The 25,962-nt window shown below is 33.6% G+C and overlaps 1 protein-coding gene across 4 annotated transcripts; it reads right to left on the bottom strand.

The window, feature by feature from the left end:
* On the bottom strand, positions 264-23,286 carry LOC18595197 (protein MOR1). 4 transcript variants are annotated; one of them, XM_018123439.1, is made up of 54 exons: positions 22,913-23,286; positions 22,685-22,790; positions 22,446-22,569; positions 18,792-18,871; positions 18,526-18,703; positions 18,374-18,438; positions 17,511-17,593; positions 17,331-17,416; positions 17,065-17,178; positions 16,352-16,471; positions 15,840-15,942; positions 15,445-15,581; positions 15,045-15,110; positions 14,832-14,949; positions 14,679-14,719; positions 13,642-13,731; positions 13,452-13,559; positions 13,251-13,356; positions 11,383-11,495; positions 11,178-11,265; positions 10,882-10,982; positions 10,604-10,711; positions 10,400-10,505; positions 10,227-10,306; positions 9,732-9,878; positions 9,522-9,597; positions 9,278-9,402; positions 9,079-9,189; positions 8,850-8,999; positions 8,676-8,750; positions 8,463-8,544; positions 8,247-8,362; positions 8,068-8,169; positions 7,873-7,947; positions 7,684-7,779; positions 7,494-7,595; positions 7,280-7,381; positions 6,520-6,702; positions 6,333-6,444; positions 6,069-6,145; positions 5,923-6,002; positions 5,149-5,211; positions 4,898-5,024; positions 4,000-4,122; positions 3,770-3,847; positions 3,368-3,526; positions 3,124-3,282; positions 2,297-2,394; positions 2,006-2,165; positions 1,800-1,913; positions 1,570-1,665; positions 1,415-1,486; positions 1,051-1,336; positions 264-960 (listed from the first exon to the last, which is right to left on the bottom strand). In XM_018123439.1, the coding sequence occupies exons 1-54, from the start codon at positions 23,073-23,075 to the stop codon at positions 692-694; spliced, it is 6,099 nt and encodes a 2,032-aa protein (XP_017978928.1). In that variant the 5' UTR covers positions 23,076-23,286; the 3' UTR covers positions 264-691. The 4 variants fall into 4 exon arrangements, with proteins under 4 accessions (XP_017978928.1, XP_017978929.1, XP_017978930.1 ...); XM_018123440.1 differs by having other exon boundaries at positions 2,009-2,165; XM_018123441.1 differs by having other exon boundaries at positions 13,642-13,713.

The raw sequence follows: 25,962 nt of genomic DNA, 5'->3' as shown, positions 1-25,962 counted from the left end.
ATCATATTTAAGTTTTGAATTTGAGATTTAATTTAAATGTCCTAATTTTCACAACAATTATTGATATTTTAACATAATTATGTTAAATTCATGACCCGGATTTTTATTATTTTTCCAAACAAAATTTGAATTAAAAGAAATCTAAAATTCGATCAATGAAGATAATTTAGGTTAAAATTTACTATTTTTTGAGCAAAGCTCGAGTACAAAGAAAAATAAAAACTAAATCGAACGGGAATTCAGCTAGCAGTACACATTGGGACTTAATTGAAATTTTAAGGGAAAATCAAAGTATTTCATTAAATAGTTATCAACATTCTTAACCCAATGGTTCCACCCCATCCAACTCTCTCAGCAACAAAATTTTACTCTATCAAATATGCCTGTGCCTGATATTACAGTCAGATACAGAGTTCACGAAAAACCCCAAAATAGCACCTTCTAAAATTAAAGTGAATTAAAAATAAAATAAAATTGGTGCATCTACAACTAAATTATATTCTAGAAGGCAACAGGGCTGAACAATACAAAATATACAGATGCCGCAGGAAACACTGTACATGTGCATTTCTAAGGTTTGTTGCACTGTATATTTTCTTTTCCCCTTTTTCATTTACAACAAGGGCTTTTGATGACAGGTTGTAGGAAAATGCACAAAAAGGAGAGAGTTTGTGTACATCTCACCTTGTTTTTAAAGAGGTTCGAGTGCTCCGCTTTTTAGTCTTTCCATCCGCGCTTGAAGCCCGGACAATGCCTTCTCGTCCATGGGAAGTATGCCGCCTTGTGCCGGATTCTCGATAGCGGGATGATCTAGTGGACGAGTCTGAGTAGAGAGTCCGAGATTTAAGCTGTCATTCACGGACATCAAAGGCCGGGTTCCGTAATCTATGTTCCCAGCAGCTGCTGCTAGTTGCATACTCTTCATCCTTTCTCTGATTGCATCCAATGTGCCACTGGTTACTGCAGTTCCAACAATAGCTTCCCTGGTAAATCCTTCTTTTAAAGTATATGAACAAGCAATAATCAAAAGGAAAGGCAACAGCAAATTACCCCCACTCATAACTCTCTCATTTCTTTGGTCTGCCAATGCATTTTCCGAGCCAAGAACTCTTGTATTTATGGCATTACCAGCCCTGTTATCTTCAGTATATGATGGTGGCAAAGTGAAATTCGTTGGGTCAGATTTTGTATTTAATGATTTAGAATCATTTGCAGAGTTTGTATGTACTGGGGAAAGAGGGGCAAATTCAGGCGATGAAGCAGTAAGAGAAGCAGGGGGAGGGGTTGACATTGGCAAACTTGAAGGAGTCCTTCCTGCTGCAGCATTCTTCTCCATCTGCAATGTAAGTAAAACGCATAAGCAAGCATAACATCTGACTAGTAAATTTTACTCTGCAAGGGTAACAATACAAACCTGAGCTAAGCCATCTCTAATATAAGTGCGGAATGCCTCACTGGCATTTTGGAGCTGAGCAAATATATCAACCTAATACAAATATAAAAAAAAAATAAGTCTCCACAGTAATCTTAGCTACATTCAAGATGAACAATAGAAACTACATTAATTACCTTGGGGTATAGCTGAGTGATGCGATAAAGCTCATAGAGACCAATAGTGCATGTTTGCTTGTCACCAATTTTCTTGAATATTGCCGCAAGTTCTTGCTGTAAGAAGACAATTGTTGAATTCAAAGGGAGAAATTAGATTTAAAGAAGGAATAATCAATTTTAATAAACATCAAGGACAATCACAACTTTAGTAATAGACAAATATCAAGTATTGAAAATAATAACAATACTTTCAACTGGGCATCTGCAGAATTTGTCGCAGGTGCTGGATTGTTGGCTCCAGAATCACCCCAATGAGTTTGACCAGGGCTAGTTGATGTCAACATTCTTGCCGCAGCCAAAGTCTGTTAAATTAAAAATATGGGGTAGTTTAAAAAAGGTGTTGTCATACACAAACTTAAGAAAGTTGGAATAGTTCATTTATTAAATTTACTACTACCTCAAGATTGAGATCAATATAGGCAAGAATAATTGGCTGAGGCTTCATGTCTATGGGCACCAAAGATAGGTGACCCTTTATTGCAGCCCCACGAAGCTTGACAAGTTCGTGTAGAACAGTTTTTACCATTCGCAATGGTTTATCATCAGCTCCAGCTCTTAAATCAGAATCATGAAGGCAGAAACATCAGAGAACAGAAATAAATTTATCAATTCAAGACCAAGATAAAAATTAACAACATTCAACACAGAGGAAACAAAAAAGAAAAATATTGAGTTTAAGACGTGCCTTCTCCGGATTTCTTCCATCCCCAATTCTTGCAAGTACACATGGATGCTTTGAAGGATGCGGTCAAGATCAACATCATAGATAGTGCTTTGAAGAACCTGAATCCCAGAGAATGCAATTGATGATATCATGAAATTAAACTAGAGAACAACCAAATTCACACATGTATAGATGAATACATGAATGCCTATAGCAGAAAATGATAGAATATTCTCCAGCATAAGCAACAATTAGAAGGAATTTTTCTTATCAGTTTAAGTGACTGTACTCTGATGATTTCATTCAGTCTCTCGATACTGATGAGTATATATAAATTTTCCCTTTGTCTTCATGACCAAGTTCTCATATTTCGTCATCAATTACTAAGTAAAAAGTTTTAGCAATCCGTCCAGGTTTAACATCAGAAAATGAATACGTAGATGACCTTCTAGTTTAACATCACACACAATGCAAATGGTCTCCTCACAAGTATATGTGTTGCATAATTGATATGACAAAACTCTTGTTTGATGGATTACTAAGTTGGTGAATGCTAGTAGTGATTGTGGCAAGAAATCTTGTTCAAAATTTTCTAGGACATCAGATTGATCCAAAAAACAAAAAAGACAGAAAGAAGGAAAACCCCGACCATTTAATTGTCGATACGCATATGGCTACATGAAGAGATATTCTTGAACAAATTAATTTGTCAACAAAAACAAGAACTCAAGGGGAAATTATGTCGCTTTTGTGGATAATGACTCAGTGGCAGCTTGAAGCATTGGCACTCTATTCATGAATTCTTTCAGACTATGAATGTTCCTAGAAGCAACGAGAATGAATATTACCTTTGTGAGTTTAATAAGACATTTGACAACCAGATCAGAGAACTTCTGATTTCTTGCAGCAAAAGTTTCATTTGATGCAGGTGAAGGCCATCTTGAGGGATCTAGAGGACGCAAGAGATTAATCAGGACAACAAAGGATGAGGTTCGATCAGCATTATCCTGCATGTACAACCATCAGTTAGAACATAAGGAGGAAGCTACATAAATTTGAGGTAAAAACATAAGCACTTTAAAGCAGTTCAACCAGAATTTTAAGCATCAAGACATTCAAAGCTTTCAGAAGTTGGCTGCCATCATCCATATGGGGAACTCTTTCATCCAAAAGCCATAGTAGCAGTTCTGTGATAAGATTGTCAAGTGTGCTTTCCTTGACTGCATGTGCAAGTCTCTTATTTTGAAATGTCTGCAAAAAGCTCAAAAGAATCAGTATTTTGCAACAAAACATCCAGTAACACCAAGTTTCTTCACCAAAACAAGAAGATAAATTAATTTAACTTACTGCTTAGAACAGAGCAATAGAAAGAACTTCTTTTATGAAGGTAGAAAAAAAAAGAAAGAAAGATAAGATAAGATCCCCCAACCACAATCAGATTCTATTAAAAGGCTAAAAAAGAAAAGTTACTAGTACTTTAGATTGTAAATTTACCTGCATAAGCGTGTTTAGGACATATTTGCAAGATCTTGACGATGCTCCGGTCAAACTGAAGTCAAATGTTTTGGCTACCTATTACATTAAGAGAGACAAAGGAAAGGAATTAACGAAGGAGGAAAAAAGTGTTACTAACAAAAGTAACCCATTTAATCCTATACATAAGGAACTGAATGGTTGAGGAAAATTAATAATCATATCACAATGAAACTACAAAGTTGGATTGCCTTATTTGCCAAGCATGAAACGAGTCTATCTGCATCCTTTACTAGTTCATCCATCAAACTGCCTTCTGGGTCATTGGTGGCCTGTGTTAACTCATGGCAGACAACTTTCATTCCTTCAACAGACTGCAAAAATGTATCTGAAGCTCAGAACATGGCTCTCATTCAACATTTGGAACACAAAATTGACTTCAAACCACTCAAAATAATGAAAAACCATGTCAAGTGTGTTTCAAAATAACATGATAGAAGAACGTAAATGTTGATTTTGAAAAACAGATCTGGCAGAGGTACAATAAGCACATGAAAGATGGTGTATAGTTAAAGGCAGGAATTTAAAATGAGATCAGTATCTCCATAACCAACCTGATTACATTGACATACCACAGATAATATATTAAAAGTAATCTTTCATAACTCAAACAAGAAAAGTGTACCAACCTACTCAAGAGACTTCATCTGATTCTAAGACTAAGGTTATGTCAAAGGCATCCTACTAATTAGAATCAGAAATATGAAAACCAATGCTTAATACTAATAAACATAAAAGAAGATCCAGGCTCTATGAAATAGCCATCAGAGACACTAATTATTCGTTAATTCATTCCCATTAAACACATTCCTTAATTATATGCCAACCATTTCAAACCTAGATTTTTCTTCATTTTGATGGAACATCTCGAGCAATGAAAATTTAATATGGAAAGGAATTATTCACAAACTCAACAAATCAATGCAACATTGTGAATTCCATTCTAAAAAACTAATGTTAGCACACATAATTTTCAAATCAAGACTTTCTCTACATCTTCTGGATAGACAACTTTGACCCTTCTTACAAATAGGGTAGACATCATATTAAGAAAGAGAAAAAAGATTAACATTAGACAAAGTTAGGAACCTGCTCAGGGGAACCAAAAGATATGATATCCAAAGCTTCATTCCAGTTTGTGGGGCCAGTGACACCACCAAGCACACGAGGCATTAAATGTCTCTCCATGTTAAGGTCAGGCTGCCCATAGTTTTTCCTGAGTTTATAAAGACATTCAAAACAATGCAAGTGAGGAGATCAACATTAGTAAATCCATCATAGTGAAACCAAAATCCATGATCATAAAGATGACACAAAAAGGTGCTAAAAATCAATAAAACCTTGCAAATATTGACCCAGAAACAGATTGTGAAACTTCACCACTCTGCTCTGCTACGTCAGGCCTGGCAAACAAAAGGATACAAGGATTAAAAGTTGAACAATTGAAGTAAGCTACAAGATCTTTAGAACATTCAGCAACTAAGAAAATATTAGGAGGGCCTATCTAGTATTTACCATGTCAGCTATAGGCACTAAAAGAATTGTCACGTAAAATGAAATGGGGGAAAGATACCTTTTACTAATCTGACAGTTTTTGCCATTAAGCTGTAGTCCGACATTAAATTGACATGACCATTTTCAATAACGTGTCGCACACAGACTAATTTGAGCATACAGCTAACTTATAGGAAAGCTTACCAAATAATTTCTCCTCAGTTCTTACAAAGATAATTCAACAGGTTCAGAATTAAAGTTGACTGTTCAAATTAATATTGACAGCCACAATACACCCATCTGCTTTTACAGAAACTATACCAGAAATTGTAGAACATGGCACCACATTACACAAGACAAAACAAAATAAGAGTATGTAAAAGTATTTTGCGGACCATCATAATGTTTTTAAGAGGATTAAACAAACGATTGACCCTAACCAACAGCACAAGACTCATAGAGCAGAAACTAGTAGACATTATACGTAAACTTTGAGAACAGAAAAAGCCTAATGTTACTCTTCTAATTTTAATCATCATATCATAAAAATAAAAGAACAAAAGCATCAAGGAGCTGTGAGGTAAATCCTCACATCAAAAGGATAGAAGAAAGATACTCACGCATTTTCCCTTACAGAACGCCTTAGAGCAGCTCTTGCTTCACCAGGCCGGCCTTCCCTCCTTTTTTCCATCTCTCGGACCTGACATATCATATTACGTTTGAAAAGGATGAAACAGAAACATATAAAAGCAAAATATGCACTGACCTTCCACTTAAATCTATCATCTAGCATGCTTTTTTGAGCATCAGTTAGCTTCCCTACATATCTCCATATGTCCTCACCTACACAGATGAAAAAGCACTTCAACAATCACATAGCAGAAGCAAGAAGCATAGGAGGAATTCTAAACTGAAATGAGTTGAATAAGCAGCACAAGAAATAACTACAAAAGAGAACTCTTAAGATTAACATGTTTTTGTGCAATACAACATTATGATAATATAGGAGTTGCATTAAATCATGGCATACCAAGAATCTTATATCCAGTAGCTAGTGTATTTAGGGCAGCTTTCCTAATTTCACCATCTCGTTCTGCTGTCAAGCTTGCAACAATTTGCAATGATTTCAATTGACCACTTATCTGTTGTTAAGAGGCAAAAAGAGTTAATTATACTATAAGAATGTATCAGCCAGAGAGAGAGTCCAATTCTCTAACCTCAGCTCCATGATGATCAATTAAGAAACCAACAAGATCGACACACTCTATCCGAGTACGGTTGTTTTTAGAACGAAGACCCTCCAAAATATAAGGGTAACTTTTTGAGGCCGAATACATTTGAACTATTTGTTTTGCCAGCTCCCGCATTTTCTCTCGAACTTTCTCAATGTTATGTCCCACCTGCAATCATACTTAGAAATCAATATATTTGTCCAACATGCAGATATCAGTCCCATATGAGAGTCTTATTTAACCAAACCAAAACTAGAAAATTCTTGAGCTTGATTGATCGAACGCTTGAAACTCAGTATGATCTCACCCAAGCTTCAGTTTTCAAAACTTGAGGTCAACACAGAGAAAAAATCTAGCTACTCACTCTGAACTAGATTTGGCTCCATTATCATGGAGATAAGAGCACAAAGAAGATTGACTTCATGTTTTGTTTATATATTTGCATATTAGATATAAAATATACTATTGGAATATAAGTCAGTCAAAAGCTCAAGTAGGTTGGCAAGCTGCTCAAGCCAAGTATTACGATACTCAAACTTGGCCAGCTCAACTTGACAGTGAAACAGTTTAGTTTTGAGTATTCCATGATTCGAGTCCAAAAAGCTCACAAACACGCTTGGCTCACTTTCGCGAATGTGCCACATGCTTCTCAAAAGAATTTAAATCACCACCAAGCAACATTCTTTGAAATGCAGATATCTACACAGATAGAAAAATTCATGTAACTGAAGATCATGAACAAGACCTTCTCTATCAAGCATGGAAGAAATATGGCAGCTTCTGACTCAGTCAAAGCATATGCCTCACCCTTCAACGATTCAAAAAGTTCTGGAAGAAACTCCAACACCTATTAAATGCAAACCAAAACATCATTATATCACAAACTGCCCATTATTTATCAACTCTACAGGAGAAATAAAGAAAATGAAGCATTAATAAAGAAAGAAAACAAAATTTACCTTCAACAGGCATGTTGTGTTAGATTTACAAAACTGCAAAACGAACCACCTCAAAAGTATGTCCAGAACTTCAATTATTTCCTTCCCAATGGAAGGGAGTGCCTGCAATTATTTTGAGAAGATTGAGATAAGAAAAGTATTCACATAACCCCAAAAATAGCTTTTAACAAGAATGTAATTATGGAAAAACCTTTTGTAACATCTCAAGACCATCAACTTGCTTCTTGAAATCTGTGCTCAATAAGCGCCTATGTAGATCCTCTCTGAAATACTTCATCATATCATTCTGCAATAGAGATGCATACCATGCATCGCTTGCGAATCAATACTAATTAATGGGAAAGCAAATCATTATAAGCAAAGGTCTACAAAAACAAACCTCAAGATCTTGGATCTGTTCAATCCGCGGCTCTTCAAACTTAAACCTTCTTACCACCATTCTCTCCCTTTCCTCCTGTGATAAAGGCCAAAGAAAACATCATAAGAATGCAGATGGTTATGCACCAAATAAGTGTGAATACTTATATACATATGCTCCAAACAAGTATCAAATTAATAAATCACCCAACCTTACCTTGTTTGAATCCTTGACGTTCAACAAAGCCTGGGACTGGACAGCTATGTCTTGAACAGACAACATGGTTTCTGGTCTCAACGCCTTTGTTGGGATGGCTCTCTTCAAAGCCACATAAAAACAAGATGATTAATAGCCTTCCAATGAAAGAGCAACAAACCCAAGCAATCAAAACCTACCGAAGTTACAGCTCTATTTCCATGCTTTGTGACACCATTGGAAGTAGACTTTACAACCTTTGCGTTGGTTTTTGATGCTAGTCCAGTAGAAACTCCTTTGGATGATTCAAGTGATTCTGAGAGATACAAAAACAGATTAGTATATAGAAAGATTGGGATTTGGGAGGGAGAGGAATGGGAGATGGAAAAAACAAGGCGAAGCAAACAAAAGCACACCTTGGAAAGACCCATAAGGTTTTATCCGCTCAAGGATAAGAGCTAAAGCTGGCCCTTGTATATCTTTAAGATTCTTTTCAATCTGATAAGATGCAATACACAAAAGCTAAGATGCTCAGGCATTACTCTAAACACAAATGAATAACAAAATCATACAGTCAAATACAACAAAAAAATTAAATTCAAACAGCAACATAATTTAGGTAGACATACTATTTCCTGTCCACTAACTCTTAAAATTTCACCAATGCATCCCTCCGCTGCTTTGCGAACATCTGATGATTTATCCTAAGATGGATTTCAGCGATGCAGATATGTTAAAAATGACTCGGAAACAAATATAGGAAGAGGAAACACGAAATATTTATCTATTCAACAAAAACTTACCATCATGGCAGTGGCAGCTGATTTGAGTAGATGCACACCATCAGAAAATTCACTAAGTCCAGACAGTTGCCTAGATGACCAATCAAAAAGATCTTTACGTCCTTCCGCCCCAAGCTTAGTGTCTATTAGTGCTGAAGTGATGTAAGGAACCTAAAACAAAAAAATTACTTTAGATACCTAACAACAAAGCTAATGAAAACTACCAGAATAAAATTAGATAAACAGTTACCATTTTATCAAAATGAACAGCAGCATTCCAAGCATCTAAAGTAGACAAAGTGCTCTCTCTCATATGCTTCTTATTGTCACCAAGGCATTTCAAAATATCAGATAGAATTCCCTGCAACGAACAAATTCATGCATGAATTCATTCTTCAAAACAATAAACATAAACAAGATCTTTTAACTAATAAATAGTGTCCACAAACCTTGCTTGCCTTCTCGACGGCTGGTCCCAATGCAGATGCAACACCACCAATGGTAGTCAAGGTGGCCATAACCAAATTTTTGTTGCTATCATATAGCCGCCCCCTAAGAGCACCAAATAGTTCTCCTGGAGTCAAATAACCCACTGATCAGAATGCTTACCAGAACAGAAAATATGCTGGAGCAGAATAAACAACAAAGATGGTCCCCAATTAGTCCAGAAAAGTTCTCAAAGCCATATCATACCAGTTCCAGTAGGTTGAATGCGCTTGTTAGCTTCTTCCAAAATTTTATTGACAGCTTCAATAGACTCCAAACGAACCTAGAATGGATAAACAACATGGTAAAACACCATAAATTCAAATTAAGGGAATGATCATGCATCAGCATGCACTACAAACACAAGAATAGAGAATGCCAACATGATCAGACATATTGATAGCAATAGTGCAGTACCTTCCAATCAGGACTTTCCAAGCTCTTTAACAGGGTAGGAGTGATCTTTCCACTAATATCTTCACGTGGCAGACCATCAAGTCCACCAACTGACAAAGATGTGGATTCCAACGCCTTGACAGTTTTCTTTGGAATGGCAGAAGTACCCTGAACAGCAATACATAAAATACAATCAGTATCTGGGTCACTTATCCTTAAACTTGGTATGTAGTAGAATTTTGAGACACACACAACATGTGTGTCCATACATACATTTTTTTACAAATTAGTAATCAAAAAATACCCAAGAGATAACAGGATAACAGCAGATAAAAGTATGGGAAAAATGAGAGAAAGAGAAATAGAAAGGATATTGCTTTACTGTCCAGAACTTATTTCATTTTTAATAATTTTTTTAAGGGTACTATGGTATTCAATGATTCAAGATTACTACGTCAGAATTTAGTTGGTCTATCAACTTAACCAATCAGTGGCTTAACACTATAGTGTACATACCTCAAATGGATTTTTTTCATATTCAGCATCGAGGGCACTAAGTAATGCAGGTTTGACATCCGTAAGAAACCCCTTGATATCTGTGAGAAAAGGAAATTTCATAGAATGTTCAATTACAAACTAAAGTCAGATAGACAATCTATACAGAACAATTCCAGGTCATCAGTCATCACCTGGACCAACAAACTTATGTAAAGCACCCAAAACCTTAATTGTAGCATTTCGGGTGGCTGCAGCACTGGACTGCAGTCCAGTATCTTTACAGAGATCAATTAGATCCTGCAATGAAATTAATATCATATAAATAAACCACGCTAACAGTTATATAAAAAATTATGAGTGACAAGAAAAAGAAATAGTTCAGATGAGTGAAAGACCTTCAATTTCAGATGTGATACACCAAAGTCGTCAACAGCCGAGACCATCCACAACAAACCCTCACTAAGAACCTTGGGATTCTTATGTTCTTTCATGATTTTATAAAGCTACAAAAGTAATTATTTAATACATTATTCAAGTGACAGCAAAACAAAACTAGAAAACAAATGTAACAGAAGAGAATAATCTCAATCTCTGCTTCGGTAAATGCTCAATCGACTGAACTGATAGCAAAATAGAACTAATGATCACAACATGCTATTTGAACTTCACTTACCCTTTCAAAAACAAATCCGGGACCTACTGACTCAGAAAAAGTGGTGAGGCACTTCATAGCATGAGCACGAGTCTTGATATCTGCCACTCTTTCACTTATACCTGTCAATTAGGCAAAATAAAAACAGGTAACCTAATGTCGGACTGAATGAGATTTAAGTTCGTCACAAGATAGAAAAAATTTAGGCACAAAAACAAGCCTACAAGCAAACTGATAGCAGAAGGACAACCACAACACATTTTGAAAGCCAGTTGTTTGAAAAACGGTATGGGGGCATGTCTCAACCTACAACTCACCAAGAAGGCAAAGCACAACACATTTCTTTGGTAATTTTGATGCAGTAGAGGCCAGATAAGTGACAATTTCAATAACTTGTTGCTGGACCTGCATTGTTCAATTTAAAAGTCTTGATATTTCCCACTATTAAGAGAAAAGGGGAGAGATATAGAGAAGTTAAAGAAGAAAAACTGCCATCTAAAACTGCATATATCTTTGATATACCTGAACATTTTTCTCATTCCAACCAGGGACAGCACAAAGTAAACGAATCAAAATCTCCACAGACTTATCAAGGTCCTGTATACCTTCAACCTGTTGTTTCAGTAAGGATATGGCTGCAATCAGAGAAGTTTGGGTACCCCAGTCAGAAAATTCAGTTGACATAAAATAACTCTAACTAGCAAAAAACCATTCCAAGACTACCAAAGAAACAATAAATGAAGCACTTAACCCATAAACTAGCTAATTTTAACTAGACCATTCGGCTCAAGAAATTATATTAGTAAAGGCCATGACTAATAACTCATGAATTAAAAATACATAAACCCAAAAAATAAAAGACAACAGTTAAGACATATATTTGGAATTTATGGGTCCTAATTTCAAGGGCTTCACGTCTTTTCCATAACTACCTCCTTTTGGATGCCATGTCTGTAATAAACCTCATAACTAACACAATAGCCTAAGAAAATCAGAAACCCAAATAAAACCTCTTGCAAAGCAGATGATAAATGAGTTTATCCTGATGGCAATTCTGAAGAAATTTAGCAGAAGCTTCTGCTGAATGAAAAGTAACATAAGAAATTCAGAATTACATGGTTGAAGATCAGATTAGCGAGTTAGACCCAAACCAACCGGAGGAACCATATTGTACCTTGTGCTGCAATATTCTCCATCCTTGTCATAGAATTTTAGATATTATTTACAAATCTTAGAGAACAACATTTTAGTCAAAGACCTAACACTCTGTACAGAACCACTGTTACTGGTAGGAAAAGATCATAACCTTCTCACTTTCAGCACTGAATTTAAAAGCAACAATGCATAAATATAAATATCATTGAACTAGTGACATGCTTAATTATTTCAAATAATTTTGAAATAAGAAAATGATAATATATTTAAAATTATTTATTCACTTAGCATACAAATATTATAATTTAAAACATAGAGTTAAGCATCTTCTATATCCAAAGATACCCAACAAAAGAAAGGAAAAAAAAAAGGGCATGATAAAGTTATAATCAAGTTAAAGAATAGAAGATATAAACTTATATTAGAATATAAAAGTTTGAAATTATTTGACAACCACAGAAATGTACTAGAAAGCAACAATTAAAATTCAAAGATAACTTGTATTATACTTTCTTATGTAAAATAGCACTATTATCACCCAAGTTTAAAGAGAGAATTAGAGGAGAAAATATAGACATTTATCTTTTGAAACTAATAATAGCAATTCTAGCTAGTAAATAATACAGCAACCTTATATGAACCCTTGTTTCCCTATTTTATTATCTAATTGAATGAATAGCAGTCCAATTGTTTTCAAAAGATTCAATTTTTTAAAGCATTCTTTTAATGTTTTAAAAGAAACTCTATAAAGAAAATTACAGCTCAATACAGTCCCGGCTAAAAAAAAATTGGATTCTTTCTCTTCTCTAGTTCAAGAAATAATAACAAAGCAAGAAAAAGAAATAAATCCATCAAGTTCAATGATTAATAGAATATGAAGGGATAGAAATCAAAGGGGAAAAAAAAACTAAAAGACATTAGTTGCCTGTATCAATATGATACAAGCACCTCTTCTAATAATGAAAATCTGAGAGTATGCTTTCAGTTATTATTTATGAGCACTCCTAATTACACATAGTAGCCGACTCTATATGTATTTAAATATAATATAAGATATAATTATATTATATATAATATATATAGATATAGATATATGATTTGCATGATTATGAATTCGCAACGTAACAACTATCTATAACCTTCGGTACATTCCATCTCATATCAAATACACCATCAAATCTATTAACTATAGACATGCAAACAGTCAAGAGGATGTTACAAACAAAAAAACCAACCTTCAAGACGTTCCTTCCATACAGCACTCTTCAATTGAGAAACAGTATCTGCCTGTATGAGGGAACCTAATCTGCTTTCAATCTCTTCAAGACTCATTTCTGCTGGCTGTAATTGTCAGACAAATTAAAAGTAAAGATATTAAGATCTTTCAAGCTATTGCAGTAATGACAATCAGAAAAAGCTTTAACAGATAAGTATACCTCAATGTCTTCAGGTGCTTCAGTCAATTTTGCTGTTTCTGGCCGCCCAGCTCCTTCTACCTTTTTATTGTTGCCTGACTTCACTGAAGCCCCTTTCTTGTTGGCAGGCTGATAAACAGTTCAAAATTTCAATTGGTGTGACACTAGAACAATTTTCAAGAAACCAAATAACTACATAATTAAAGCTTACTGCTACAGGAACAGGTCTCTTCCCACTAAGCATGCTCGCTGCTGATCTCCTAACAAATGAGCCTTCTGAAACCTGCATAGACACAATAGACTAAAACATCATAAGCTTGTGATCCATGATGGAATTTTCTCAATTCTTTAGCATGACAGACAAGACAACCAAAAAAAGAATAAGAAATAGTACTTACATAGAAGTTGGATATAAATCGTGCAAAATGCAAGTGTCAATATAAATCATCCTAATTCATAACTAATAATCTTATTAAAATAATAAACAAAATAAGCCGTATCTTCATCCTTTTGTAGTATTTTCATATCAGATCAACTTATCTATTCTGGCAGTAAGGTGTTTATTCTCATTTGATTATGGTTAACCTTTCCGGCATTTATAGAACATAGAAGTAAATAATCAAATATAAACATCATAAACTGTATCTTCAGCCTTTTGTAGTATTTTCAACTTATCGATACTGTCATTAAGGTGTTTTTCTCATCATAATTGGCTTTTCTGGCATTCTTTGTAGAATGTAAAACTGAACAATTTTCCACATGCAGATTACAAAAGGAAACATGGTAAAAGAGAACTTAAGTCACCGTATGTCAATAAAGACATCATCAAGCATTTCTTTTATTTTGTAATACAAAAAATTGTACAAAAATAACATGATCAATATGCCCAGAGATGCCTTTGTAAAGTTAACCATGTAAATATTAAGCATTTATACTTCCAATCATCCATGTGTGATCACCAAAAATCAGAAGACTCCTTTCTGACATTCATCTAACTCAACACTTTCATCTTGCTTTGTGAATATTTATAAGATCTTCTGCATATACTTCAAGGCTTACCAGCCATGCTAGATAGTATGCCACAAATAGGTTTTATCCTAACTTCTATTATAATGCTCCTAGCAAAATTGATGCTCACTAAGGTCACAGATCTAAGTAATGTCAGGAAGAATGTATCATTTAGTTACAGACAGCAAATAAATAACACTGGATAGTATCATGTGTAAAAATCATCAAGAGTGCACTCACCTCCGTAGAAGACACACCTCCACCTGAATTTTGAACAGCAGCTGAAAAATCATGATAAATTGTAAGAAACCAAGACATAATACCTGTTAAAAAGTGTTCCAAGAATTCCAACACTAAATGCAATGGTCAGCATGCACAGAAAACCTTACACACCTGAACTAGTATTAGCAGACACAGCAGCACCAGATCCAGCAATCATTTCAGAGAGCTTCTTTTTTCTAACATCATCAAGTTTCTCCAATGACCTCTCTAATGGCCTCATACCGACAGACTAAGAGAGAATAAGTATGGGACAAATTATATTGGGGTAAAATATCTGAGCTTATGGAATTGAAGAAAGGATAACACGATAAGTGAAAATATTACCTTAGCAACAGCTGCCAAAGCTGAAAAGGCTGCGTCTCTCACATCTGGGGTCCCATCATTAAGACACTGCAATCCAATTTCATAGCATGCTGATGGTTAGAGCAGTATATAAAGTGTTAAGAAGCTATAAGAGCATTAACTTATACTTAAACACTGAACATGTAAGTTTTATTTATAAGTTCTCTGAACATGTACACAATCACATAATGGAATTCTTCAAAAGGTTCTCAGCATTTCTCTTTTTTCCTTAATTCCTACTGCATTTCTTTTCTCCCAGTGGGAAAGGGAAGGGACCCAGCATGGAGACTCCGATCAATATGAAGCACAAATAGATAAAAATTGTCAGGATTAAAGTGTTCTTGCCTAGAATATGCATTATTCAAAGGAACGCTGTACTGACCTCCATACAGATTGAGACATAATCCTTATGCACCTTCAGAATAACAGCCTTATTACTTGTTTCAATACAGAATGTGACCCAGTTCAAAGTTAATGAACGCACAAGTGGAACTTTGTTTTTTGTTGCAGTTTTAACATCTGCAAGAAACATCATGTATTAAACAATTATAGCATTTACAGTCACCACCTAACCAGGGTCAGTGTAAGTAAACAATTATATTTTGAAAGCAAAATATAGTTGTAAACCGTAGTCAGAAACTGCACCATAAGACAGGGAACAAACTCAAAAAAGAGAATCAAAATGTGATTTCATAGGAAGTAGAAAAAACAATATAAGTTCTCTTTCCAGATAACAACAACTTCGAAAATTAGTGATTAGGTTAAATAGGAACTTGCCTTCCACAATGTCCGCCAGATTTAAGCATCCTGCTTTGTGCATTGCTTGAAGTGTTTGTGTGAGTGACTCGGTCAAAGCAGGTTTTTTCTCTTTCAATTTTTCCTATTCAAGAAGAAAATGTCCATACAAGAAATAACTTTATTTTAAACCCCTAATACATCCATAAATGATCAAATCTATATATGGAACAAAATAAACAATAAATCAATATCAGAGCTGGATGACCCTTAATAGCATGAACTTTTACATAAAAGTGCAACTTGTTTTCAGAGGAGAGGACTAAAGCAACTCAACTAATGCACAGACAAACATTGTACTGTCAGTTTCACCTAAAGAATTAAAATTTCACAACCAAATGACTTGATGAAAATAAAAATGAAGCAAGAGAGTAAAACGACACAAGTAAAGCAGATTTAAAGAAACAAAAAAAGGCATACTTCGAAAACAGACAAGAAGAAACACGGTATGGAGTTACATGCATTCATGAATAATTAAGTTCTATTGCACTTACAAGTAAAACTGTCAATAAAAAGCGTGAACTGCCAGCAAAATGAGTTCGCAATCCCCGTGCAAGATTCCCAACAGCTTGGATTGCTTCAACTGCAACAGCTATGTTTACATCTGTAACAAGCTGCAGGCAGAAACACAACTTGGGCAAATCGAATACCAAAAGCATAGCAGAACATAAAGGTTAAAAGTTGGAGGAGAGTTTGACATGCAGAGGTAAGACACAAAGACATAGTATGCATCCATTACTATCAACATAACCCTATACTCAAAAATGCTTCACAACCACAGGTAGCAGTCACACTAATCATCAAGTAAATAACAAAAAAAAAAAAAATTTGAATCCAGGTTCCACTTCAGAATGAGATAGAAAAAGATTAAGGAACCTCCTACACGAAGGGAAAAAGAAAAAGGATTTAGACAAAAAGTAGCGAAAATGGTAGAGCATTCATGCAGACATGATGTCATCCTCAGACAAGTAAAACATGTATGATGACACCATGATTGAATGTGATAAAAAAGATAAATAAACCTGTTATGTAGTAAAACAGGAACACAAACAAAAGGGTTTTGATTGGAATGTAGTGAAAATGGTATTATTCATGCAGACAAAACACCAAGACAGTGTTCAACCACTATTTTGACTGAATTTTGATTGAAGCAAACTGGCCTTCCCCCATTATGAGGGATTTGAAAAAATGAGAGCAGATTAATAACCTTTTTCAATGTCCGACAAACTTCTGTAAAATCACCGGGTGCTATCTTTTTAGTTGATGCAAGCTTGGTTAGTTCAGCCACAGCCTCCTTTCTTTCTGACCACTTGGTAGCTTTCTACAAGACAGAGACAAAGTTTCAATAAACAGAAGAGATAGTCAGCAGCTCAGAAATTCCAATTTGAGAATCACTAATATCAAAAGGAAGAGAAGAACTAAATACGTGGTACAGTTTGTCAAAATAATATCAGATACAGGGAGAGTACTAACCACTCCATCCCAAAATCCAGACTTCTCCAGAGGAGTTAATATATCAACAGGATCAACAAGCTCATATTCATCTATTTCCTGAGGCGCTGACAATACAGATATACAAGCCAAAGTATGAGATTAGCCTTATTAAGAAAATATAAAAAAAATGCAATCCAAAGTTCAAAATGAAATACATACTATTATCTGCAGATTCTTCAACAGGGCCAGGGCCTGCAGCTTCAGAAACAGCTTCATGTTCTGGCTCCCTGTCTTGCTCAGATCTAAAAAAGATAATGAAGAGCTTAAAATAGGACAAAAAAATTTGTAAACTAAATTACAAACTCATAAATCGTTAAAAACATGCAGATACAACTGTTGTAGGGATATGCATTAAATCAGCTGTAACAGACACAAGAACACATGAAACTTCACTACAATATTCAAATTGTGTCTCTCCAATTGAATTTTCTCATTCATTTTCATGCACATATACGACTGTGACAGATAAAATTGTAAAAAAGCACCAACAATTCAATTACTTATTTGAATATCTCAAAAGATAAATACATTTTTACCAATCCCTGGAAGTAATCTCTAAAATTTTGAAGCTGTACCAAAGTCATTCTAATATGTGAACCCTATTTTGCCACATGTTCAATATTTGAATTCTTAATATGAGCTCAAAATGGCCCCTACTAGTTGATGTTTAAGCATTATTTTTATGTCTTTTCGTCATAAGCTGCATTTTTTTTTTTTGTGTTTATGGCAACCAGAGTTAAGATTGCTTTGGCAACTTCAACAACTTAAAAGAAATGCCACATGACTCATTCAAAGTACTTTTATTCAGTTATCCTGCATTAAAGCAGTACTTCATTCTTCTTCATTTCCCTGATTTGCCCTTTGCTCCAACTGATACCACCTAAGCTCAAATACATGCTCAAAGAAATGAAAGCACAACACTTCTCTAAATACATGCATAATTACAACAAAGCACAATTTTAAACTCAAGCATATTTAGCACAGTGCAAAATTGCAGAAGGGCTTCTAAACATGGAATTTACCTTATCTTCCGTGATGGCTTGGCCGTGCCCGTTACATTCACAAGCTCAGCCTCTAGCTCTTTTTTCTTAAAAGGCAGAAAGAAAAAAAAAATTATTTCAATATAACAGGAAAAGGGCATCCGCAGAGCAGATTAAACTTAATACTATTGTACCATAGTGTCACGCATCTTCTCAAACAGTATTGACTTGACAGGATCCTTTCCAATCCAACGACAGAGCTCAAGAGTCAGTCCTTTGGAGGATGCACGGACATTTTGGTCTTGATGGTCAAAAAGTTCAGGAAGCATCTTCAGGATTCTTTTAGGAGGGACAACTTTGGCTCCAAATTCACTAATTGCAAACAGACAATAAGAAGCTGCAGAGGAACAAGTAATAGACTTAATGCATGGTTTGCATTGAGGGGATCTCATATACGAACCTTAAGGCTTGAAACATGACATCTATTGCGGGCACCACTGCTTTGGCAACTTTATTCTTTATGGCCTTCTCCATTGAATCCTATGGTTACCACAAAAACATGTAAAGGGGTCACCAGAACATCTCTCCTATACCAAATAAAACCAATTACAGAAAAAATGAGATGCATAAAGACTCGGACAACAACGCAGCTTAAAGAACCCAAAATCCAGAAATATGAAACACTTTCTCCAGGAAGACAAGGACATCTAGAAATACTTGGGCCCCGATATATGAGAGAGATAAGCATTGGGCATTGCTGTGTGCAGACCGGTCTCACAACCCCTGTACAATAAGCATAAATTTCTCTCGTTTGGCAAAAGAAACCAAACAGTTTCAAATGCCCCAACAGAAACCAAAGAAAAATAGAGATAAAGCAAAATGTAGGTAAACAGACCTTTCCATAATTACAAAAGAAGAAAAGAAGTCGTACTTGAAGCTCTAATCATGCACTGCAATATCAGAACTTGCAAATATACATAAACACTAAGATTATATCCATCACAGAGTGTCAGGCCAAAAACCTTTCCTAGTTCCTTTCAACCTTCATAGAACGATGCATATTAAGCAACTTCAGATTTGTCCAACAACAGAGTCCTAATGCCCTGCAACTTAGTTTAGAACTATAGAAAACAACCCTGTAGCCCCAACATGAGGAGAGGAAATTGCATGTTTACTTAGAGGAGAAAATGAGGAAAAGAAAAAAGGAAATGTAGCTCAAAAAGGTTAAGTCTCATTTGTATTCGATACTCCAATGAATGTCCAATAATATGTATCTTGTTTGTTACAGGTATGTTTAATTGTATCAACTCTATTGATTTGAGATAGTATTCTAAACAATTTAGATCCATTCTGTAGGAATCATCTCTAATCATATTCTATAAACTCTTTCATCAGCTTAGTTTCTTTCTATTACCTAACTGGCAAATATTTTTCTTTTCAGAGAAAAGGGGGAAGGAGAAGAAGGTGGAACATATTACTATTGAAGGTATATTAGTACAGAGCATACTAGCAATTGGGCACACGCAAATGCATACAAACCGTAATTTTATTTTCATAAAAGTAGTTATCTGATATGTACAATATTTAGAAAATATTGCATACTTTGAATAACAACAACTTAGAATAAATAATTTAAATAAAAACAACTTAGAATAGATAATAGTACTATCTATACTAATATAAGAATAAAAGAAAATATATAATAAAAATTAAAATTGAATGCCATATATGCAAAATTGGGAAAGTATAATATCATGTAAAAAGTGGTTGAGCAAACAAAATTACAACAATATAGATAATACCGATTACTAAGTCTGGTGTTACCTCTAGCTAGGTATTCTCATTATGTAAACTGAGTTTATATTCATTAGGTATTCTCAATTGATGCGTATTTCAAATTTCAAATGTTCACAAAAGTACTTTACTGCCCTTAAAAATAAAGAAAAGCCAATCAACTGTCAGGTCAAATTAGTCCAAATATACTTAAACCACATCTAGAATGTTCCATATAGGATAATTAAACTGAGGACTTCAACATTTCACTGTTCACTCTCCCATTCTTTGCTACTCTTTGTCAAGTTGCAGAGAAAATTGTAAAGCAAAAGTTGTTGCCAGTAAAAACAGATCATATAAGAAGATATGTTAATTTTTTGTCATTAACTTACTATTTTTTTCTTCCTCATCTCTGATGGAATGATTTTTTTCTAGCCAGGCACTGTTATTCCATTTTCACCTAACTTTTCACTGTGCACGTGATCAAGTTAATCCTACATTGCACTTTTTTTGCTTTTCTTTTTTTAAATATTGGTTGTTTGTTAAATCAAATCACTGATTGAGTTTTTGTTCCCTTACCAAATGGTGGCCGGTTTGCTTGTAAGTCAATCCTTCAACAGATTTGAAGATAAATCACAATTTTCAGATACATTGCCATTTCCTAATTCTTTTATTCTTAAACATGTTTGGTTGTTTACATATTTGAGAATGCTATTGACATTTTTAACTATTCTAGAATGTATGATGAGTACAATTTTAATTTTTTTGTCAATAATCTAGCATTATTTTACCTTTAATTATTGTTATGAGTTTTACGAGTTATGTCAAAAAAATAAAACTCAATAACAAATTTTTATTGAAGAACTGATTAAACTTTCAAATTTTAATTTTCAAAACCATGTTAAAAGGTAAACATGAGATAAGACAAACTTTTCCCAACTATGTTTGGTGTAGCTTAATAATGTATATTTCAATTTATTAGTTTAATAAAAAAAATTATTATCACACGCATTTGTCTGTGTCCAATTGCTAGTAGAGAGCATATGAAAGGAATAAGCAAAGCTAGATTGTTTAAGGCATTGACCTACCAGTAACCAACCCATCAGAGCTTGATCCTTCAAAGCATTCATCCAAAGAAATTACTCTAGCCAAACCACTAACTTCTTGAGAGAAAGCAATTCAGCATAAAAACCAAAGGCAAAGCAATGCAGTAGCAGATGATCGGAATCCTCACTTAAGCACTCATAGCATCTTTTGTCCAGTGGAAAGAAGGAAGCAAAGTAAATAATGGAGTTCATTTCATTTTCAAGCTTCTCTCTCTCTCATTGTTGTCGAGCAGAAACTGGAAAGCATTTGGAATGAAAGAAATCTTCCCCAGCCCCCTCAAAACAGACACAAGTCCTGATTTTTGTTTGGTTCTTTTCCTTAAAAAGCTATTTTAGCAGTCACAATAATAGAGAACTAACACGAAACGAACCTTCTACAGACTCTATATTCTATTTTACCGTACAATAGAGAGGATAATTGTCTCTTCTATTCTCTTCTCTATTTTCCAAACCATTTGCATTACTAGACTCTCACTTCAAACTCCCAACAATATCATCTGTCATCATAATGGGTCAAAAATCCAAGTGAAGCAAATGTGGCTAACCACTTACCAACAAAATACCACCAATGAAGAGCAAAATGGTCTAGACTCAAGAGAAGCAGACCCATTCAAACAGGTCTGAAGAGGCCTTAATGAAATTTACTTATGCAACCTACAAAGAAGTTCACTTACTATCCAGCAAAACACTTTACGAGCCATTTAACTCAGCACTGCATCTCATAAAATACACATTTCAATCATCTGCCTTACTAAATTTTGGCATCGTTAGACCCTCTCCTAAACCACAAATATGAAACATGCTGTAAGTCAAGATAAGTACAAAAGAAGTGAGAGTGTAAAACACATTTTACTGAGAGTTCTATTTTCATTTTCAGTTAACAACTATATAACAGAGAGTTCTAGCATGCTTAGGAAAAGGCAGAATGAGAACCCAACCTCAATCCAATAACATTTAACTCATTAAGGTTGGATTTGTTTATGCTTTTATACATTGTTGTAATATATCCAAGTCACTGTATGTAAGGCAAGAAACCTGAGCACATCTTAATCTATCCCACAGTAAATGAAGAATACCAATGCAGAGCAATGAGTCTAACAAATAAGGTATTACTCTTCTTTTCATGATATTTTCCTCCTTTTCTCTACTCCCCACTCTATCAAAATTTATCAAATATTAATTTGGATCACACAATAGCTTTAAAAGAAGTTTTTCGAAGACATTATCAAACATACCAGGAAAACATCAACAGCTTCCAATTCTACCCAGAGCATGAAGGCTGCCTGAGCCTTCTCAACTGTCTTAGGCCTACCAGTGAGACACTTCGCCACGATGGCATCGCACACTTCCTTCGCATACCTAACACCGGAACACTCAGAGATCAAAAATAGGAAGCAACCCCACAAAATGTAGATTTCAAAAAACACACCACATTTTCAGCAAAAAACAAGTTCAATAAAGAAAACGGCATCACCTTCCAGCATCAGCATCAGCCGCTTTTAAGAACGCAATCAAAGCATCCAACGCCTTCTCCTGCACCGGGGCATTCGAATCCGCCACCGTCTTTCTGAAAAACGGAGCTGTACATTTGAAAATCACAAAGATCCATCAAACAATTGAGTAATCAGATCTGCGCCGTTCACAACTAAAAAAAGAAAACCTAAGAAAATTATTTTTCAAAAATTTTAAAAAAAAAACTGACCGATTTCGCGGAGCCTCGAGTCCTTCGGATCCGTGATGGAATCGCATAGAGAAGCTAAGTCAATGTTAGCCTCGTTCCTTACTTTCCAATTCTTGTGCAACAACCGATCTTCCCATGGCAATTTCTTCGCCTCTTTCAATAATTTCTCTTCTTCAGAAGACATTTTTAATTCCTATTTCCTTCTATTAATCTAATCGATCTCCCCAAATGCAGAGCTCCAGATGTAAGAAAAAAGAGCTTCCTCTTTTTTCTTCTTGAATTTTCCTTCCTCTTCTTCTTTTTTTGAATTTTGCTTTTTGTTTCTCTGCCGAGTGCCAGTGCCGGCGAGAGAAGAAACAAAATGGTGTTTTCACTTTTTAAAAATCTAGTGCTGTGCGTAGCATATCATTATCACGAGGTTATTTGAATTGTACGTTTAAAACAACTTCTACCCCAAGCGCCATCAGGTCCTATTTTATTCCACGTCATCATTCCGGGCATCTCATAGACAGCTGCCGTTCAACTATTGGACCGTTCATAATACTCGCCCATTCAACGCGTGATATTCGCCACATCTCGCTTAGGTGTAGATGCGGGAGGGAGGTAAAAAAAAACTATTTTCTTTAAATTCAAAAATTAACGACAAAAAAACCAATACAAAAGGAGGCAACCTAAGGTTGGCTCCGGGTTTGCCAAAACCATATAATTATATTATTATATTATAAAAAATTTTAAAAATTAGGTGAAAAATATTTTTTTCGAAGGTGATTCCAACAATAAAATATTTTTTTCAATTTATTCAGACAAGGAAAAAAATATTAAATTTTTGTAATAAAATAATTTTTAAAAGAATCGAAAAATCTTAAGAGCATGTAAATAATTTAAAATAAATGACACAAAATCAGGTTTAAAACCCTTTCGAATTTAAAACAAAAAGGAAAAAAAACCTTTCGTTGGGACTAAGATTGTTTGTCTTTTTTGTAAGTTTCTTTTTCCGTTTATTTTTCGGATTTAGTTTATGTTTGATGCCGACCGTTATTTTTCAGTTCTTTGAGTTTGCTTCTTCTATTTTTTTTTTCTCGCTTATTTTTTTTTTGGTTTTTCCTTCAATTCCACGATAGTGTTTATTTTTCTCCCATTTTAAGGTTTTTTTCCCATAATAATTAAAAAGATTGATGAATTATTTAGTAAAATTTAAATAAATTTTTATTTTTTTATTGCGTTGAATCAAACTCTTGAAATTTTTTTTAATCAAAATATCACTTAACATTTTATGTTACATAAGACTAATATGACATATTAACATTTTTAATGGATGACAAGTAGCATAATGATAATGGCATGTGGTATTTTTACTCTTTATACCAATGTCATGTTAATATTATATGGATATAAAATAATAATTAATAATAATTAATTAACTGTTGATTTTAAAAAGTCTATTTAATCAAATTTTCAAAATATAAGTAAAAGGGTTTTATTGAACACAATGAAAAAATAAAGGTAAAATACCCCAACCTTTTAAGTTTTAATCAAAATTTCAAACAGATTTATTAGTTTCCAAAATAAACACTTTTACCCTAAAAATATAAACACCATTAGCAAATATTAAAAAAAATTAAAATGTCATTTCTTTCTTTATTAATTTTAAAAATTATTATTATATTTTAAAAAAAATTTTAAAAAAAGAGCACAGATCGATGCTCCCCAACACCCCATGAAAGGGGAGCACCGATCAGGGAAAGGAGCACCAAATCGATTTTTTTATCTGATGAGGTTTTTTTAATTAATAAAATTATATAATAGTAATTTTAAAAATTAATAAAGGATAAAATTATCTTTTTACACTTGTCACGTCATCAAATTAACGAAAACACTGATGTTTGACTAATAGCTGAACCTAAGTGTCTAGCGAAAAAAATTTTTTGGGCTAAATATCTATTTTAAAAGCTAATGAACCTTTATATAATTTCAATCAAAACTTAGAGAGTAAGAGTATTTTACTTAAAAAATAAAGACTTATTTAAATTTTTTTAATAATTTATATATTTTTTTCAAGTATTATGTAATTTTTTAATAGTGTTTAGTGTGTAGTGATCACCGTAAAATTTATGAACTTTTTTATAAACTTGACAATTCATGTTTTCATATCTTAAATATATTAAATACAATTAAATACGAAACACGTTAAGGTTAAACATGAATGCTACATAAATAATATTTGTGTCTTCACTCTAAAATATGTATATGTATATGTTTAATAACCGTGTAACACGACACAAATAATACATTTATTAAACGTGTCAATATACAACACAACACAATTAATAATAAAAATAACACATTTAGCACGATTTAATAAAAATACTTATAATTAAATATAATTTTATTATTTAAATTTAATATCAATAATTATAAAAATAATTATAACCCAACAAAATAATAATAACATCAAATATAACAAAAAAAAAATTCAAAATTAGGGTTTAGGCATGACATAATTATATTTTTATCTTTATAAATTTTGAAAAACTTATTAAAATAATTATTTAAAATTATTTAAGCAAAGCAAAAATAGTCTTTAACTATTAGTTTTTAACAAGTTGATAAATGTGTCATGTATATATGTTTAAATACGATAAGATGATTAAAATCGTTTATACATTTAAATACAATAATACGATTAATTAAACATATTTTAAACATATTACTCATATTTAACATGTTAGGATAAGAAAATTTTCGAGTTTTAAATATATCCAAATAATTAGACACTAAATATGTTAAGATTAAACCCAAACTTATTTAACCATGTGTCGTGTCCAAAATTACTAAGTCTACTTTTTCACTACATTTGCTAAAAAATTGGTGATTTTACACTAATTCGAGAAAATTATATTTATATTTAATTACATTAACCTTATATTTTTTTATTATTTATTTTTCATTTTAACTTTTAAAATAAAAACAACAAAACATCTATTTATTATTTAGTTTTTATTAGAATTAGAACATGTAATGATTTTTGCAATAAAGATTCACTACTTAATTTTTTTTAGAACTAAAAATTT

This window comes from Theobroma cacao, chromosome 6 (assembly GCF_000208745.1).
Source record: "Theobroma cacao cultivar B97-61/B2 chromosome 6, Criollo_cocoa_genome_V2, whole genome shotgun sequence".
NCBI classification, from domain to species: Eukaryota; Viridiplantae; Streptophyta; class Magnoliopsida; order Malvales; family Malvaceae; genus Theobroma; species Theobroma cacao.
Note: the sequence above shows the minus strand (reverse complement) of the source record. Positions and strands in the feature narration are given on the sequence as shown.

Coding starts and splice junctions, on each gene's coding strand:
- LOC18595197 (XM_018123439.1), bottom strand. CDS start 23,075: ATGTCTTCTGAAGAAGAGAAATTATTGAAAGAGGCGAAGAAATTGCCA. Junction 7,948..8,067: donor ACGTCAAGGATTCAAACAAG/GTAAGGTTGGGT, acceptor CCTTTATCACAG/GAGGAAAGGGAGAGAATGGT. Junction 1,914..2,005: donor TTGATCTCAATCTTGAGGTA/GTAGTAAATTTA, acceptor TTAATTTAACAG/ACTTTGGCTGCGGCAAGAAT.